Source organism: Cetorhinus maximus, chromosome 8 (assembly GCF_964194155.1).
Source record: "Cetorhinus maximus chromosome 8, sCetMax3.hap1.1, whole genome shotgun sequence".
NCBI classification, from domain to species: domain Eukaryota; kingdom Metazoa; phylum Chordata; class Chondrichthyes; order Lamniformes; family Cetorhinidae; genus Cetorhinus; species Cetorhinus maximus.
This window is the reverse complement of record NC_135886.1, coordinates 24,478,940-24,499,268: the sequence shown is the minus strand read 5'-3', so window position 1 is coordinate 24,499,268 and position 20,329 is coordinate 24,478,940. Positions and strand designations below refer to the sequence as shown.

Genomic DNA, 20,329 nt, shown 5'->3' with positions numbered 1-20,329 from the left:
TGGGCTGAATTTTGAGGTGGTCGGGTGAGCATGGTGGGCAGGCCTGGGAGCGGCTGGGAAACAGCCCACCACCCGCGATCGGCCTCCAACGGCGATTTCATGCCGGCTGGCCAATTAACGGCCAGCCAGCGTGAAACGCGTGCTGAAAGGCTCAGCGCTACTGGGGTGGGGGCGGGAGGAGGGCAAGTGCTGAAGTCAGCGCGGGCACAGGGGAGCACAGAATGAAAGTTCCCTGAAGGCAGAGAGCTGCCTCAGGGAGCTGAGGAATATAAAACCATCAAATAAAGATTTATAAATGCAGAAAAAATGTCCACACTTCAGACTCGCTCACCTAAACATATGCATTATAAAAATTATGCTCAAATGATTTATCTTGTATACAGCATAATAATAGAGTTAGAATGCCTCAGAGTCAAGAATTGAAAAATTTTAGAGGTTAGAGATTTTAGCATTCATTATCAAAAGAGGAGACCAGTGAGAATAGTTGGTAGACAATGAGACTAAGATTTTCAAACAAACATTATTTTAGCACCATATTAACCCATTTTATTTTAAATATTGTCGGTCAAAAACTCTGCATCTTAATTTAGGCCCATCACAAGAATGTGACAATAAAATTCCAATGAAGAACTTATATTAAATTTCATGGAAGTAATATTTTAAAAGCGTTGACAACACTCGAAGTCTAAAAACTGGAGATGGCCAACTCTTGCCATTACATTGCAAATATGGTACTTTATGTAAAATGAATTTAAAATGAAAGATAAAGACTGAATGCTGTACTGTATTTGTGCAGTCACTCAATCAAAATCATATAATTGTTTGGAAGCGGGTTCGTGGGGAAAGAAACATAATTAGTTTTTGTACACACCTTAAAATAATACAGATGTTATATTATTTTGAAATTTGTTCTCCTTAATGGAGATTAACACGTGTAAATTGGGCCTAAATATATGCACTCACAAGAAGCACTCACTGACTGTTCAAAAGTGAAACCTGAAAGAAACACAGCTTTAGTAGTTTACATGAATATTTACGGATTTTTAACAGCTAATTAATATATGTAACATGAAGAAATATTGCTCTGGACTGATGGTTAGTACTTTTTAAAAGCGTTAATGGTAAGAATTTTAATTTAATTTCCTGTATTTTTAACAATCTCAAAAATTTAACCTATTCAAAAGCTTCAGTCATGAAAATTACAGTGGGCTTTTGAGGCAATTACTGATGCACTTAAATTGGCCCCTCCTTATGGAACAGTAATTTCTGTGCTGCAAGTTAGAAATTTCTGATAGTTCTTCTGTAATAAACACAATCAGGATACTCTTACATTGACAGCATCTATTGGTCTGTAACCAGTCTGAGGTAATCTTGTTGATTTGATCTGTCTGTGTACTGTCTATAGAGAGTGCCTGAGCATACTAATAGATCCCTCTTCAACATTACCATGTTGGACTTTGAAGAAAAAAATATGAATTATTCTCAAATCCCAAATTTCATCCATATCTGGAAAATGGTTTAAAAAGTGACAGTCAAAAGCTTGCTCAATCACAAGTGCTAGACAGTGAAAGTCTGTGGTTTACACATGGAGCACCTCTCCAAACTGGTCCATTACTGAGTTGGCTCCTTCAGAAGTAATTACATTATGTATGGAAGCAGCAAGACACTGCAACAGAACCTTAGCAACAGGCTAATCTCCTACCTGAAAATGTCTTATACCAAACTACGTTAACATACCTAAGAAAAAAGCCATTTAGAAGTGCAAAGCAGCCTTCAAAAAATATATTTGACACATCTTCTGGTGTTATATTATTGGATAGTTGGACGCAATCAAAAACAATAGCCAAATTTCTCATTCTCATTTATTCCCGATCAATTGCTGCTTTGCCTGTCGTGTTAAAATATCCTTTCTATCACCTGACAGTCATGATCACTCCCATCCCCAATAATCTCAAATCTTTCCCTTTTTAGAGATATATTTACCTTTATTTTTATTTACTAACTTTATAAGGTGTATAAGTAATCTGGCAAGATCATTTTTTCCTTAAAAATACTTCAAATAGCTATCAGCTTGAAATAGTTATTGTTTATTGTTTGTTTGCAAAATCAATACAAATTGTATTCTGCATCTAAACTGGGCAAAAGTTTTTTTTTTTTACATTTTTACAATCTCAAAGCATTGGGATTCTTAATCCTGCTCAGTTAGGGACTGATTAAAGCAAATTTTCCAGTCTGCATGGTCAATGAAACCAGTGTGAAACCACAGGCAATTTGGCCATTTGCCCACTCCTCACTCTATGAGCAGAATTTTGCCCTTGATGAGCGGGCGGGCCCCACCAGCTCGGTGGCGGGCAGGCAGCTGATCGCCGCCGCCGAAACGGGCCCCGCTGCCATTTTAAGTGGGCGGGCCAATTAAGACCCACCCAGCGGGCCGTCCGACGGGAAGCGCTATGCGCTTCCTGTGCAGGGGGCGGGGGGAGGGATTCCCCAACTGTCAGAGTGCGCTCTTTCACGCATGCACGTGACAGAGCGCACACATCTCCCTGAGGCAAAGTGCTGCCTCACGGAGATCGCTGAAAGGCTGGCAAATATAAAAAAATAGAACAATAAAAAATTCATTAACATGTCCCCTTCATGTGAAAATGTCACACGAGATGGGACATGTTAATGAAATAAACAAAAACTTTATCAACCGTTTTCAAAACCGCTATCAAACCTCATCCCGCCACTGGATGAGGTTTGTAAAAAAAAAAATCACCTACCCACTTGCCCGTTGGGCCCATGCGCCGAGCCGAAGTTCACACGGGCCCCTCAAAATTATCAACGATTGGCAAGTTAAGGGCCTTAACGAGGCCTTTAATTAATGGCAGGCGCGCGCCCTGCTGCATAGCGCGCCCACCAACTGAAATATCGCGATGCTGTGCGCTGACGTCGGGACACTCGCGCGACATCAATGTGCAACATTTTAAGCGCTGGCATGCGGGCTCCACCACCCGCACGCCAGCCAGAAGATTCTGCCCTATATGTATTAAAGGCAATTTTCCAATTGGTAATATTTCACAAAGTGTAAAAGCTCCAACACTGTTACAAATTTTGAACCTACACATTCTCTTGATTTAACATCTTGTTGCTTCCATACAATCAGGACTATACCCTTACTGCCCAGTGTCCAGTTATATGGTAATGTGACCTGAGGGCAGTGACAATAAGACCCTATGTTGTGTCGACTGGATATAATAAAATTTCCCATGTCCCATGTAGATTTCTCCTACCTTTTAAAAGGCCAATTGAAAAGCACTTTTACTGTAGTAAGACAGATACAATTATTTTTACTCTTTCATGGGATGTGGGTATTGCTGGCAAGGCCCAGCATTTGTTGCCCATCCCTAATTGCCCTTAATTGAGAAGGTGGTTATGAGCTGCTGCTGCAGCCCATCTGGTGCAGGTATACCTACAGTGCTGTTAGAAAGAGAGTTCCAAAATTTTGATCCAGCTACAGTGAAGGGATGGCGATATAGTTCCAAGTCAGGATAGTGCGTGGCTTGGGGGGGAACTTGCAAGTGATGATGTTCCCATGCATCTGCTGCCTTGTTCTTCTAGGTGGTAGAGATCACAGGTTTGGAAGATGTTATTGAAGGAACATCGGTGCATTGCTACAGTGCACCTGGTATATAGTACACACTGTGCGTCAGTGGTGGAGGGAGCGAATGTTTAAGTTGTGGGTGGGGTGCCAGTCAAGCAAATTGGTTTGTTCTGAATGGTGTTGAGCTTCTTGAGTATTGCTGGAGCCACACTCATCCAGGCAAGTGGAGAGTATTCCATCACACTCCTGACTTGTGCCTTGTGGACAGGCTTTGGGAATTGGGTGGTGAGTTACTCGCCTCAGGATTCCCAGTTTCCAGCCTGCTCTTATAGCCACAGTATTTATATGGCTGGTGCAGTTCAGTTTCTGGCCAATGTTAAACCCCCAGGTTGTTGATAATGATAGACGTTGATAGATTTTAAATCCGCAAACATGTTTATGTTGCATTCAGCATATGAAAGTACAAGATACAATTTTCAGTGAAATTCAATCGCTTTAATATCACTCCTCATAACAAAAAAAGGGAATTCCATGCTATGCCTGTTAACTGACTAAACTCACCTAACAGGCGAGCAGTTCCTGAAACCCACTGCTACCAATGTTTTCCTAACATATGTAGGAAAGTCAAAAACTTAGCCTTTCTCCTCTCTCAGCTATGTGTGTCAAGCAATTGGATTACCAAGTTGATAGTCAAGGCTGACAAACTGGATCAGAAGTCTTCTGATCTGGTATGGCCTCACCTCTGGTATGAAAGAATTTTGTGGACTTATGGCATTTGAAGGGTGACAAGTACTGATGCTCAGGCTCTCGGGGTCAGTTAGTCCAGTTGGCTGGACAGCTGGTTTGTGATGCAGAGTAACATGAACAGCACAGGTTCAATTCCTGCACTGACTGAGGTCATTCATGAAGGCCCTACCTTCTCAACCACGTGTGGTGACCCTCAGGTTAAACTCACCACCAGTTCTCTCTCTCTGATGAGAGAGCAGCCTATGGTCCTCTGGAACTACGGTGACTTTCACTTCACCTATTTTGCACCCCAATTTGTGTGTAAATACATGAACGTGTACTGTACACCTAGATACCGTTGAAATCTTACTTAGTGGGCACAATGTTACATGCAAGTGCGATTATAGCCCTGATTTTAACTCCCTTGTGCAAGTCATGTGACTGGAGGCTGAAATGGACAGCAAACTATCTTGAGTGCCGGGAGATTTTAACTCCTGGCCCTTTTCTTCTTCATTTGTGTCCCACCCAAACAAGTTATGTTTTTCTCTATCCATAGTGCCTATGAAATGAGCATCTGCGGATGCTGGGATGGATGATTTATGCTTTATTCAGTCCCATACTACCATATTTTCTCTGAACACTAATTTTAGGCTGTGCACAAGTCCAGGCTTTTAGTTTGCCTTGTAATATTTACAATTTGGGCGTAGTTGGAATCAATTCAATAATCATTGAAGACACTTCAAATTAGATTTTTTAAAACATTGGAAACAAGTTTTCAAGTGTCTATAATCCAAGAAGATTTGGGCATGTTTCAACCTGTTAGTCATCTAAATATGTCTTGCCAAAAGGAAGGTACCAAACACAGTAAGTCGTATGAAAGCTTTGGACAGGCACACAGGAATGGAGCCTGAGCCCAGACTTCAAACCTGCTCAACAAATCATCTTGATGCACTTACCCACTGTATCAACTATTAATATTCTTAATTACCTACTGGCCGAGGACCACGCATTGGTGATTTTAGAGAGAAATAGCTTTATTAAGAAGTAGGTCTGGATTGTTTTACGGCAAGCTATTGTTGCAGTTTGAATGCATCACTAGAGCAGTTCACTGCACAGATCATCATACCTCCTTACACTTCATTAATAATCAACATTCCTCACCGCTTAATTCTAGGCCCTTACTAATCAACTGTCCCTAATGTCTGTTAACATTGCCACCTGTTTGGTTGTTGCAGTCTGCTTTGAGCACACATCTGCACTATTGAGGTGGTCTTCCTTGGTTGCTGTCACGCTACACTGGCAATTTCTGCACCTCTCAGCAATGCAGGCACCCAGCCCTTAGTATCTCCACTACACATTTCTCTACAGAGTCCCACTCCATGTCTCAGCTTGTCTGTCTCTCGCGCTCCCTCTCCAACTCTGTCCCCTACACTCCAACCTGCACCCCCTTATTTACTTATTGCAGAGTGCTTTCCAGCATCACAACTCCCTCTTCTCAGCATTCTGTTCCACTATTCCTCTTTATGATTAATTCCTGACTCTGATTTTCCCATGTCGAAAGTTCTCACTGCTTGTTGTTTTCCTTGAAATTGTTTTCTCTCCACAGATGGAGAATAGCTCACTCCCATGTTTTTATTCTGCTCTTACTTCCCAAAATCTCAATGATACACCAAACAATTCTGCTTCCTTCTTTCCCTGTTCAACTAATTAGACATTGTTGCCTGTCAGCCCCACTGCCCCTCCATTTTATAGTTCAGAGCACTGACCTTTGTGGTCAACCTCTCTTGACTGTATTTCATTATGTACCCTGTGAGAGGTCAGTAGCTTGCATTGTACAATCTATCAAAGGCTGACTCATGACCTGTGCTGTTAGCTTTTTTCACTCAAATTTTTTTCAGGCTCTCCATCTTTTCTGTGACTTAAATGTTTTATCGTTTCCAATTTATTCTCTTCATTCATATTCTTTTAATGTTTTCTTGTTTGAAAGACCTCAGATTTTCACAGAAAGAAAATGGATGAAATTTGGCAAAATCTTCAAAACATATGAAGAAAAATACTGGAAAATTTGTGTCTTCGACTCTTGCCACCGTGAACGAATGGCACATTTGCTGGTGTCAGTCCTGCCTCCTACATAGCCTACGCCAAATGTTTTTGTGCTTCGCAACACCCTCATACCTTGCAATCTTCTTGCCTGTGACTCTTGTAATTTATCTGCTCTCTTTTCTTCCACTTACCTGTGATCAGCTTCTTGCTGTCAAATTGAAAATCAAAGCATATGACTAGAGACTATAGGTATTCCGACCTCCCCATGAATTGAAACCAATAATGAGCATAAACCAGTTTCACAGAGGAAAATCCCCAATTGATTAACATTGTGAGAGTAATAGCACATAATCATGGGGAAATATTGGACAGGAGACAGGCACATTAGGGTGACAGGCATATTTAATTGGTGGTGAGCACAGGGGCAAATTGGATAGGAGGGGGTCTTTGAATAGAATCTCCTAAATATGGGATTATTTTTTAAAAATCCTTGTACACCCTTTATTTAAAATCAATCCCATATAAAAGGTTTGCAGTGATGGAAGCACTGTGCAAAATGTCAAGCTACTAGGAATTCACTACATATTGATGAAGTCAAGATCTCACCTTTTTGAGGACCAACAGAATGAATCATTTGTCTGAAGTGCACTTATTTTGTGGAGATGTAAATGAATGTATTTCATTATGTGCTTTTCCCACAGAGAGGTCAGTAGCTTGCATTCTGCAATCTGTCCAAGGCTGTCAAATATTTATGAACTTTAACCAGCTTGATGCTCTAATTAGTGGTGTCATTTTCTAATACCCACTTTGTCTGTTTTCTACAGATACGCAACAGCAGTACAAGATGGCTCACAGTACTTTGTTCTGCTCATTATAACAGATGGAGTTATCTCAGACATGGCACAGACTAAAGAAGCTATTGTTAATGTAAGTTCTGGTTTATTCCTGTTAATCTGCCCGATCATATTCAGTGTGAATTGATTCTAGTGAGAATCATCCTTGAAAACATTTGACATTTCATATTCAAAAACTGCAATCAAATACAAAATCATATTAATGATTTGTCCTTCTATTATTTGCTGGAATTAAGCCTGTTAAAATAAGATTGTATTTAGTACAATGCTGCATACATTTTGAAACATTTATCTCTTTGACTAAAAAGTGTAGACAACACAATGTTTATCTAAAACATTTCATCATCTTTCCTCATTTTTCATGTAATACCCAACTTTTATTATAGTTTGGCTGTGATATTCGATCTTTCTGTTGCTGATGGTGATAAAACCAATGGTCCATTTTATATGTTTATGGTGCTTACTTGGAAGCAACTTGGACATCCATTTTGTACATCTGTACATATGGTGGGTTTGGCGGGGAGGGTGCTAGATAATTAATTAACACTTGAATATGCAGTTCTTAAAATATGTGAATTATGGTAACATTCTTTATAAAGTAGCTGACGAGCAATTTGGTGGTAGGAATGAAATCCAGTAATTTTGTAAAAGTGTGAACTCTCATCAGGATGACATGAACATCAGGGCATATCTGATCCAGACATCTTTCACCTTAGTGCTTCTCATCCAGCAGGGCTGCACCCTTTGTGCTCTAGCTGTGAGAACACATCCATTAAACACACACCGTAGAATAGGTCCACTCTTACCGCCAATTTGCATGGTGCACATCTGTCCAGCAGTCTCATTGTCCCCGTTTAAAGACCATTGCACAATGTTCAGCATCATTCGTGACTTCTCAGATACTGAAGCAGTCCATGTCCAAATGCAGCAAGACCTGGACAATATCCAGGCTTGGGCTGACAAGTGGCAAGTAACATTCATGCCGCATAAGTAGCAGGCAATGACCATCTCCAACAAAAGAGAATCTAACCATTGCCCCTTGACATTCAGTGGCATTCCCATCACTGAATCCCCCACTATCAACATCCTGGGGGTTACCATTGACCAGAAACTGAACTGGTCTAGCCATATAAATGCTGTGGCTACAAGAGCAGATCAGAGGCTAGGAATCCTGCAACGAGGAACTCGCCTCCTGACTCCCCAAAGCCTGTCCACCAACTACAATGCACAAGTCAGGAGTGTGATGGAATACTCTCCACTTGCCTGGATGTGTGTAGCCCCAACAACGCTCAAGAAAGTTGACACCATCCAGGTTGACAAATGGTTGCCAAATCAGCCCACTTGATTGGCACCACATCCACAAACATTCACTCCATCCACCAGCAACACAAAGTAGCAGCATTTACAGGATGCACTACAGGAATTCACCAAGGCTCCTTAGACAGCACCTTCCAAGCCCATGACCACTACAATCTAGAATGACAAGAGCAGCATATAGTTGGAAACACCACCACCTGGAAGTTTCCCCTCTAAGTCACTCACCATCCTGACTTGGAAATATATCACCGTTCCTTCACTGTCGCTGGGTCGAAATCCTGGAACTCCCTCCTTAACAGCACTGTGGGTGTACCTACACCACATGCACTGCAGTGGTTCAAGAAGGCAGCTCACCACCACCACCTCAAGGGCAACTAGGGATGGGCAATAATTGCTGGCCCAGCCAGCAAAGCCCACATCCCATGAATGATCTTTTAAGAAACCATGTCTCCCCTTCATCACTTCATCCTTCTTTTCCAGTTTTGCAATAAAGAATGGAGGCTCACGTGTCCGGGACCATGCCTCAAAATTTACGGTGTTAGCAATAGTTATAAAGTGCACATTTACAAGTGGGGGAAACAAACCTCAGCAAACAACTCGGTGCTGTGAACTCTCAGCCATTCCGGCATGGTGCTCCCCTTGTGGCCTCAGATGTGGTGGAAGCAACTTGTTTGTGTGTCTCTGCTTGCAGTTGAGATGCACATGGCTGGCCATCCCATCAGTGGACGAGGTGCCAGTGGGGGCATGTCTAGAGACTGCTGCACCGGTGTTAATGCAGGGGCAGCCTGTGTCACAGGTCCCTGTTACAGAGAGTCTAAGTCAGAGGAGATAAGGAGGCCAATGATGGTGATAGCATCTCAAGAAGGATAGTCTATTATCAAACTTTTATTTCATGATTTATTAGCTCATTACTCTAGAAGAGATCTTGCTGGAGGCAATGGTCTTTTGTTGAAAACATATTTATTTACATACTAACTATTTACAAAGGTTAAGTAAGACCAAGATATAGCTGGAACTACTCTCGTGAGATGCTCCTCAGTCATCTTCTTTCAATGAGTGACATCACTGTGACAGAGCTCCTTACGCACATGCTCAGTATACATTAGAGTTAACCCTTTATTCTACATCTTCCCCCAAGTCTTTATCCCCATGCTATTATACACACATTCCCCTACACCTCCCTGCAAAGTCTCTTCTCTTAAAGAGAAAGTCTCTTTGACGGTTTCACCAGTCTTCCTGGGCGAGTGCGGAGCTCCTTCTGAGGTAGATGGGAATCCTGTTGCTCTGCAGTCAGTTCGTGGGGGTTGTCACTCCTGGTTTCCTGGAAATGGTCTGGATGTCAGGAGGCAAAATCCTTCCCTTGGTTTCTTCCTGAGAAACATAGGGAGAGTTGCTAATTCTGCTTTGATGTGTTCCTGGATGTATAACAATGTGACACCAGACCATGTCACAATGAAAAAAAAAACAAAAATTGGAGGAAAAATGTCTGACAGCATCTGTGGAGAGAAAGACAGAGTTAATGTTTCGAGTCCATATGACTCTTCTTCAGAACTGAAGAGAAGTAAAAATGTGGTGAAATATATACTATTTAAGGGGGATGGGACAGGTGAAGCTGGATAGAAGGCCAGTGATAGGTGGAGGCAAAGGAGAGATTGCAAAAGGTGTACCTCCCGCACCTCTGCCCTCACACGTTCCTCTCGCTCCCAGAACCATGATAGGATCCCCCTTGTCCTCACTTTTCACCCCACCAGCCTCCGCATTCAAAGCATCATCCTCCACCATTTCCATCAACTCCACCATGATGCCACCATCAAACACATCTTCCCTTCACCTCCCCCCCCCCCCCAGCCCCTGTCGGCATTCCGTAGGGACAGTTCCCTCCAGGACACCCTGGTCCACTCCTCCATCACCCCCAACACTCAACCCCCTCCCATGGCACCTTCCCATGCAACCGCAGAAGATGCAACACCTGCCCCTTTACTTCCCCCCTCCTCACCGTCCAAGGGCCCAAACATTCCTTTCAAGTGAAGCAGCACTTCACTTGCACTTCCCTCAATTTGGTCTATTGCATTTGCTGCTCCCAATGCGGTCTCCTCTACATTGGAGAGACCAAACGCAGACTGGGTGACTGCTTTGCGGAACACCTTCGGTCTGTCCGCAAGCATGACCCAGACCTCCCTGTCACTTGCCATTTCAATACCCCATCTTGCTCTCATGCTCACATGTCTGTCCTTGGCCTGCTGCAATGTTCCAGTGAAGCTCAACGCAAACTGGAGGAACAGCACCTCATCTTCCGACTAGGCACTTTACAGCCTTCCGGACTTAACATTGAGTTCAACAATTTCAGATTATGAACTCTCTCCTCCATCCTCAGTCCTTTTTGATCCCCTTTTTTCAAATATTTATTTTTAAATTTTTATACATGTATTTTTTTTCCCACCTATTTCTATTATTATTATTTTTAAATTTATTTCTATTCATTGTTTTATCCTCACCTTCCAGCCTATTTCAATCTTTTCTCCCACACTGTCCCCTCCCCCCACCCCACCAGGGCCATCTGTCACTTGTTCATCCTGCTTTCTACTTTTAATGTCACCATTAGTACCTCCTTTAGCCAGTATCACCAACATCAACACCCCTTCAACCTTTTGTTGATGACATCTTTTGCAATCTCTCCTTTGCCTCCACCCCTATTGCTAGCCTTCTATCCAGCTTCACCTGTCCTATCCCCCTTAAACAGTATACATTTCACCACATTTTTACTTCTGTTTAGTTGTGAAGAAGAGTCACATGGACTTGAAACATTAACTCTGTCTTTCTCTCCACAGATGCTGTCAGACCTGCTGAGTTTTTCCAGCAATTTTTAATTTGTTTCAGATTTCTAGCATCCACAGTATTTTGCTTTTATCATGTCACAATGAATATTGTACCCAGTCACATGACATCTACCTGCAAATGTTATTGGACTATTAATCCCCAGTTTTCAATACAACCTACACAAGTAGATGATGCACACAGTTTACAAAACTTCAAAACTTTGTTTTTGATTTCAAATCTCAGATGTTGAATACAAATGAGATACAATACTTAGGTCTAGCATTTGAGATACTGACGTCTTTCAAAATTAGACAAGCAGTGTTCTCAATTAATTAGTCTGTGTAATTTTAATGCCTAATTAATTCCTGCTATTAAGAGCAGGATTGGCATTGCTAGACATCACTTTAATAGTTTGGATGGACATCAAACCCTTTGCGAAGTGCCAAAATGAGTGTTATTACTGGTGAGCCCTGATTGGCCAAATTTCAGATTCTACAGTCTAGACCAAACTTGCCAAGAAGAAATGTTAACATTTCCAATAGTTATCATTAAGATGGTATAAACATGGAAAGCACAACATCCTGATTTTTAAAATTGGAAAACATCCACAGATTGCCAGTCAAATTTCGACAGAACACCACTTTCAAACATGAGGTTTTTCCCTCCCAAGGTGACCTCTCACAAAGCCAGTTGATGTGGCATCAGAAGGATCTCACGACAAAAGACAGTCAACTTTATCATTCGGATATCACAGCAGTAAGAACGAGAATCTGGCCTTTTTTAAATGCCTGCTCATTCGCCCATGAAAGCTGTTCACGGTCTTCTGCAGAAAATTAACCTACATTTAAGCCCAACTTTCATTAAAATCTTCAGTGCTTGCAAAAATGATTTTACAGCTCAAGAAAGTTGGGTCAGATACTGAGAAAACAAATAGAAATTCCACAGGCTAAGGCAAGGTTAAAGCCTAGACAGGATTTTCAGAGCCAGCACGTTTCCACTCGATGTAGATGGCCAAACTTTCGATTGAGGGAGAAATAAATGAGTATCTCTCCCCACGCTCACAGATTAGTTTAAGGGAGATTCTGAGGAATTGTGCCCATTTTGTTTCCCTAAGTCTGAGAACTGGGGTAACTTACATTATGGGCATGGTATCATTTTACTCTTAATTGCCACTGGGAGAAGAAAATTGGAATAACTTTTGAGTCTTCTGCCCTCCAAGGGCCACTTTTTCAGTCTGTTGGAATGGCATGGTGCAACTCCAATTTTGCTGACAGCTGTTGGGTTGGATGCATTGGATGCACCGAATTAACTCCTTCAATGTGATTTGGAATTTAGGGCAATGTCAAAGCCCTTTTCTACCACAGTTGGGAATTTGGGAACCTCTGTACTTTTCTTTCCACATTGTAGAAATGGTCTCTCTGAGCACACATGGGCAGCCATGTTGCCAAGTCAGTTTTGGCTGAATGCTAAGCCTTGCTTCATCAAAATTCTGTGCTACAGTTTGATTCAATTCGTTTCAGTTCTATTGTAGTCCTATTTGGCTCTGAGCTGAGCATCCTTCCCCTCATAATCCCTCCGTCACCAAGATCACCTACTTTCATCTACATCATATGGTCCATTCCTGTTCCTGCCTCAGCCCATCTGCTGCTGAAACTTACTTTGTGCTTTTGCTACCCCCAGACTCGACTAGTCTGATGCTCCACTGGTTGACCTCCCATCTTTCACCCTCAGTAAACTTGAGCTCATCCCAAAACTGCTGTCCACATAATAATTTGCACAAGGTCCCGCTCACCCATCATTCCTATCATCGCTGACCTACGTTGGCTCATGGTCCAGACAGTCCTTGAATTCAAAATTCCCTGTTTGAACTCCTCCATGGTCTCGTCTTTCCCTTTCCTTGTAATCTCTGCTTTCCTCCAGCTCATTGTACATTCCTTCACTTAGACTTAGATTTTTTTGAGGGACTCAAAATGAGGCCTGGGAAACCAGTCCTTGATGTTCTTTTAACTGTGGTCATGTTTTCACACTTTTGAAACTATCATGTTATGAACGCTACCACATGAGAAAAGAAAGGTCTTTGGATGTGCAATTTTGATACATTACAAATGTTTATCGTCATACCTCGATTTGGGGCCAGCTCTGGTAATGGATTAATTGTAATGTATTCACGTCTAGTTTCTTTGTCTGTTCCAACCTATTTTATATAAATAGTGCTCAGTGCCTCCCTCATGAACAGCCTCAAAGACGAGCTGCTCACAAAAGAACCTCAATAAAATCTATAGGGTATTATAAGCTTGAGACTAGCAGGAAGAGAACTGTTAAGTAAGCTGCAACTGGAAAAAAATATCCTGACTTAGAACTGTATCACTATTCTTTTACTGCCTTCCTAACAGTGCTGTGGGTGTACACATACCACATGGACTGTAGCGGTTCAAGGCGGCAGGTCACCACCAACGTTTTTTCATTCGTTCATGGGATGTGGGCACCTCTGACTAGGGCAGCATTTGTTACCCATCCCTAATTGCCCTTGAGAAGGTGGTGGTGAGCTGCCTTCTTGAACTGCTGCAGTCCCTGTGGTGTAGGTACACCCACAGTGCTGTTAGGAAGGAAGTTCCAGGATTTTGACCCAGTGACAGTGAAGGCACGGCAATATATTTCCAAGTCAGGATGGTGGGTGACTTGGAGGGGAACTTCCAGGTGGCGGTGTTCCCATCTATCTGCTGCCCTTGTCCTTCTAGGTGGTAGAGGTCACAGGTTTGGAAGGTACTGTCGAAGGAGCGTTGGTAACTTGCAGCAATGCATCTTGTAGATAGTACACACTGCTGCCGCTGTGCATCAGTGGTGGATAGGGTGATTGTTGAAGGTAGTTGATGGGTGCCAAACAAGCGGCTGCTTTGTCCTCGATAGTGTCCAGCTTCTTGAGTGTTGTTGGAGCTATACTCATCCAGGCAAGTGGAGAGTATTCAGTCACACTCCTGACTTGTGCCTTGTAGATGGTGGACAGGATTTGGAGACTCAGAAGGTGAGTTACTCATCACAGGATTCCTAGCCTCTGACCTGCTCTTGTAGCCACAGTATTTATAATCACTGGGCCAGTTCAGTTTCTGGTCAATGGTAACCCCCAGGATGTTGATAATGGGGGATTCAGTGATGAAAAAGCCGTTAAATGTCAAGGGCAATGGTTAGATCCTGTTTTATTGGAGATGGTCTTTGCTTGGCACTTGTGTGGTGCAAATGTTATCTGCCATTTTTCAGCCCAAGCCTGAATATTGTCCAGATCTTGCTGCATATGAACACAAACCTCTTCAGTATCTGAGGAGTCATGAATGGTGCTGAACATTGTGCAATCATCAACGAACATCCCCACTTCTAACCTGATGATGGAAGGAAGGTCATTGAAGAAGTAGCTGAAGATGGTTGGGCCGAGGACACTATCCTGAGGAACTCCTGCAGTGATGTTCCACGGCTGAGAGGATTGACTTCCAACAGCTGTAATCATGGGCAGAATTTTCACCTTGGCGGGTGGGCATGCACCCAACCCGCTCCAGTGTGAAATGACGCTAGTTGACGTCGGGCGAGCGTCTCAACGTCAACACGCAGTCGCGCGATAGTTCGGTCAGCGGGCACGTGCAGGAATCGGCAGTGTGCCCGCTGACAATTAAAAGGCCTGTTAAGGCCATTAAATTATCAATTAAGTTAAATTTTTCACTGCCCATCCAACCTTACGGCTGGCAGGCAGGGAAAAGGCCAAGCAGCCTTTTCACTTTTTAGGAAACCTCATTTACGGGCGGGATGAGGTTTTCTAAAGCAAATAAAAATTAAATAATTGTTTTAAAATAGAATTAATAACATGTCCCTGCTCATGTGGCAGAGTCACACGAGGGGACATGTTTTGTAACATTCTTAATTTCTTTAGTTTTTAAAAACTCTTCATCCCCCTGAGGCAGAGAGCTACCTCAGGGAGATTATGAAGCGTACACTCGCGCTCACCCCACTCGCACTCCCACCCGCACAGGCAGCGCTGAGCGCTGCTGCTCAGGTTTCACACTGGGCGGGCCTTAATTGGCCCACCAGCATGAAATCGCCTTCTGGCCTCGATTGGTCCGTCCCGGCCGAGCCTGCCCGACAAGGGCAAGATTCTGCCCCATCTTCCTTTGCGCTAGCTATGACTTCAGCCAGTGGAGAGCTTTCCCTATGATTCCCATTGACTCCAGTTTTGCTAGGGCTCCTTAATGCCACATTTAGTCAAATGCGACCTTGATGCCAAAGGCAGTCCTCTCACCTCACCTCTTGAATTCAGCTCTATTATCCAAGTCTGGACTAAGGCTGCGATGTGGTCAGGAGCTGAGTGGCCCTGGCGGAACCAAGACTGAGTGTCAGTGAGCAGGTTATTGCTGAGTAAGTGCCACTTGATAGCATTGTCGCGACACCTTCCGTCACATTACTGATAATCAAGAAACTGACGCTGCGGTAATTGGCCGGGTTTTTGTGTACAGGGCATACCCGGGCAATTTTCTATAAGTATATCAATGGGAAGAGGATAACCAGGGAAAGAGTAGGGCCCATAAGGGACCAAGGGGGCAATCTATGGGTGGAGCCAGAGGACATCGCTAGAGTGTTGAATGAATATTTCACACCCATCTTCACCCAAGAGAATGAGGATGAAGGTATTGAACTCGGGGAGAGAGACTGCGAGATTCTTAAGCAAATTGATATAGGGAGTGACAAGGTATTGGAGGTGTTGGCAGGCTTAAAAGTGGACAAATCTCCAGGTCTAGGTGATTTGTGTCCCAGACTGCTGAGGGAGGCAAGGGAGGAGATCGCAGGGGCTCTGACCCGAATTTTTAATTCCTCTCTGGCCACGGGGGAGGTGCCAGAGGACTGGAGAACAGCTAATGTGGTTCCACTATTTAAGAAGGGTTGTAGAGATAAGCCAGGGAACTACAGGTCAGTGAGTCTCAGTGCTAGGGAAACTACTGGAGAAAGTTCTGAACGAGAATATCTATCTCCACTTGGCAAGGCAAAGTTTGATCAGGGATAGTCAGCATGGCTTTGTCAGAGGGAGGTCATGCCTAACAAATTTGATTGAATTTTTTGAGGAGGTGACCAGGTGTGTAGATGAGGGTAGTGCAGTTGATGTAGTTTATATAGATTTCAGCAAAGCCTTTGACAAGGTCCTGCATGGGAGACTTACAAAGAAGGCAAATGCACATAGGATACAGGGTAATTTGATAAGGTGGATTCAAAACTTAGTTGGCTTAGTTGTAGGAGACAGAGGGTGATGACAGAAGGATGCTTTAGTGACTGGAAGTCCGTGTCCAGTGGCGTACCACAGGGATCTGTACTCGGTCCCCTATTATTTGTCATTTTAAAAAATGACATCGATGACTGTGTGGAGGGTAGGGATAGTAAGTTTGCGGATGACACAAAGATTGGCTGGGTGGTTAACAATGAGGTTGAGTATCTTTGGCTTCAGGAAGATATAGATGGGATGGTCAAATGGGCAGATAAGTGGCACATGGAATTTAACCCTGAAAAGTGTGAGGTGATACACTTTGGAAGGAGTAATTTGACACGGATGTATTCAATGAACAGCATGGCACTAGGAAGTTCTGAGGAACAAAGGGACCTTGGCGTGTGTGTCCATAGATCTCTGAAGGCAGAGGGGCATGTTCGTGGGGTAGTGAAAAAGGCATATGGGACATTAGCCTTTATCAATCGAGGCATAGATTACAAAAGTAGAGAGGTCATGTTGGAGTTGTATAGAACCTTGGTGAGGCCACAGCTGGAGTATTGTGTGCAGTTCTGGTCGCCACATTATAGGAAGGATGTGATTGCACTGGAGGGGGTGCAGAGGAGATTCACCAGGATCTTGCCTGGGATGAAACATTTAAGTTATGAAGAGAGGATGGATAGACTTGGGTTGTTTTCGTTGGAGCAGAGAAGACTGAGGGGCGACCTGATCGAGGTGTACAAGATTATGAGGGGCATGGACAGGGTGGATAGGGAACGGCTGTTCCCCTTAGTTGAAGGGTCAGTCCCGAGGGGACATAAGTTCAAGGTGATGGGCAGGAGGTTTAGGGGGGATGTGAGGAAAAACTTTTCTACCCAAAGGGTGGTGACAGTCTGGAATGCACTGGCTGGGAGGGTGGTGGAGGCAGGTTGCCTCACATTCTTTAAAAAGTACCTGGATGAGCACTTGGCACGTCATAATATTCAAGGCTATGGGCCAAGTGCTGGTAAATGGGATTAGGTAGGCAGGCAGGTCAGGTGTTTCTCACATGTTGGTGCAGACTTGATGGGCCGAAGGGCCTCTTATGCACTGTGTGATTCTGTGGATTTTCCACATAGTCAGGTAGTTGCCAGTGTTGTAGCTGTACTGGAACCGCTGGCTAGGGGCGCAGAAAGTTCTGATGCACAAGTCTTCAGTATTATTGCTGGAATGTTAACAGGGCCCATAGCCTTTGCAGAATCCAGTGCTTTCAGCCATTCATAGATATCACATGGAGTGAATCAAATTGGCTGAAGACTGGCATCTGTGATGCTGGGGACCTCAGGAGAGGGCACGATGGATCATCCACTCAGTGCTTGGAGCTGAAGATGGCTTCAAATGCCTTATCCTTTGCACTGATGTGCTGGGCCTCTCTTACCATTGAGGATTGGGATATTTGTGGAGCCATTACCTCCTGTTAGTTGTTTAATTGTCCACCACCATTCACAACTGGACATGACAGGACTGCTGAGCTTCAATCTGATCCGTTAATTGTGGGGTCGCTTAGCTCTGTCTACCGCATGTTCATTCCACTGTTTGGCATGCAAGTAGTCGCAACTTCACCAGGTTGACACCTCAATTTTAGGTATGCCTGGTGCTGCTCCTGGCATTCCCTCCTGCACTCTTCATTGAACCAGGGTTGATCTCTTGGCTTGATGGAATTGTTGGGCCGTGGATATGTCGGGCCATGAGGTTACGGATTGTGTTTGAGTACAATTCTGCTGCTGCTATTGGCCCACAGTGCTTCATGGATGCCCAGTCTTGAGTTGCTATATCTGTTCGAAATCTATCTCATCTAGCACAGTGGTAGTGTCACACAACACGCTAGAGGATATCCTCAATGTGAAGACAGGACTTCGTCTCCACAAGGACTGTGTGGTGGTCACTCCTACCAATACTGCCATGGACAGATGCATCTGTGACAGGTAAATTGGTGAGGATGTGGTCAAGTTGGTTTTTCCCCTTGTTAGTTCCCTCACCACCTGCCGCAGAACCAGTATGGCAGCCATATCCTTTAGGACTCGGCCAGCTCGGTTAGTAGTGGTGCTACTGAGCCACTGAACATTGAAGTCCCCCACCCAGAATACATTCTGTACTCTTGCCACCCTCAGTGCTTCTTTCAATTGATGTTCAACATGGAGGAGTACTGATTCATCAGCTGAGGGGGGTGAGTGGGAGGGTGGGTGTGGGGGGGCGGTAGGTGGAAATCAGCAAGAGGTTTCCTTGCCCATGTTTGACCTGATGCCATGAGATGTCATGGGGTCCAATGGTAAGGACTCCCAGGGCAACTCCCTCCCGACTGTATACCACAATGCTGACATATCCAGCAGACATTATGGCACTGTGGTATACAGTCATGAAGGAGTTGCCCTGGGAGCTGGTGGGACAGGACGTACCCAGGGATGGTGATGATGGTGTCTGGCAAATTGTCTCAAGGTATGATTCAGTGAGTAAGACTACATCAGGCTGTTGCTTGACTAGTCTGTGGGTCAGCTCTCCCAACTTTGGCACCAGCCCCCATATGTTAGTAAGGAGGACTTTGCAGAGTTGACAGGGCTAGGTTTGCTGTTGCCGTTTTCAGGTCCTAGTTTAATGCCGTGTGGTCCAACCGGTTTCATTCCTTTAAGACGTTGTAGTGGTTTGATACAACTGAGTAGCTTGCTAGACTATTTCAGAGGGCATTTAAGAGTCAACCACATTTCTGTGGGCCTGGAGGCCAGGCCAAGTAAGGATGGCAGATTTCCTTCCTTAAAGGGCATTAGTGAACTCGATGGGTTTTTATAACACTTGGTGATAATTTCATGGTCATCATTACTGAAAGTAGCTTTTTTTTAAATTCCAGATTTATTAATTGAATTCAAATTCCACCAGCTGCTGTGGTGGGATTTGAACCCATGTCCCTGGGCTAATACTCTGGGCCTTTGGATTCCTCATCCAGTGACATTATCACTATGTCATGCCTCTCCCCTACGCAAGGGCAGTTAGGGATGGGCAATAAATGCTGGCCTTGCCTATGGTGCGCACATCCCATAAACTAATAATAATAAAAAATAAAATTATTTTGTTTCATGACGTACATCTTGACAAGCTTGTCATCTTCTTGAAAAACTACTCAATGTCTGATCTTATCAAATAACTTGGTTATTACCCCCAAAGCTGCAATGACTCAATGGCTGTGTAGGTCATAATGTTTTAGGATTCAGTTTATGTTTCCTCTTAGTTGTTTTACTCTTGAAAAAGAAAGAAGCTAAAAGTACCCCAGAGATAGATTCCATGGGTCATAGATAGTGATAGATTCAATTGTTGCATAACTAAAAGGCAATTTTTGGTAAAACAATCAGAAGTTCTCTCTCAATTATAAATTCTCATTAATTAGTCAAGGCCGGAGAATTGACCTTGGGGCCTATTTTATTATCTCATTGATCTTTTATGTTATTTACACTAACATGTCTTCTGAATCTTCTACACTACAATGGTCGCTGGGGGGAGTTTGAGGGGTGGAAAGTTCATGAATACCTAATTTTTGTAAATCACCTGGGCTTTACTGACAAACCATCTTGGATGGTCATACACAATGGGTATAGTTGCCAGGAAAAAATGTCAACCTGTCATAAACCTTGGCTACCCAGGGAAACAAATTAAACTGACAATTTCCACTCACTCCTCATCAGTGAGGAAATCTTAAACAGCAAGCCACCTTGAATTTTCTCGTGTCCG

General features: G+C 43.6%; 1 protein-coding gene across 2 annotated transcripts in view; it reads left to right on the top strand.

Moving 5' to 3' along the window:
• LOC144683255 (copine-8-like) overlaps positions 1–20,329 on the top strand; it is a 742,817-nt gene that overhangs the window by 631,652 nt on the left and 90,836 nt on the right. For both annotated transcript variants that reach the window (XM_078546211.1, XM_078546212.1), the window contains one exon: positions 7,177–7,279. In XM_078546211.1, the coding sequence (XP_078402337.1) occupies positions 7,177–7,279 (103 nt within the window). The remainder of the gene's footprint in view (positions 1–7,176; positions 7,280–20,329) is intronic.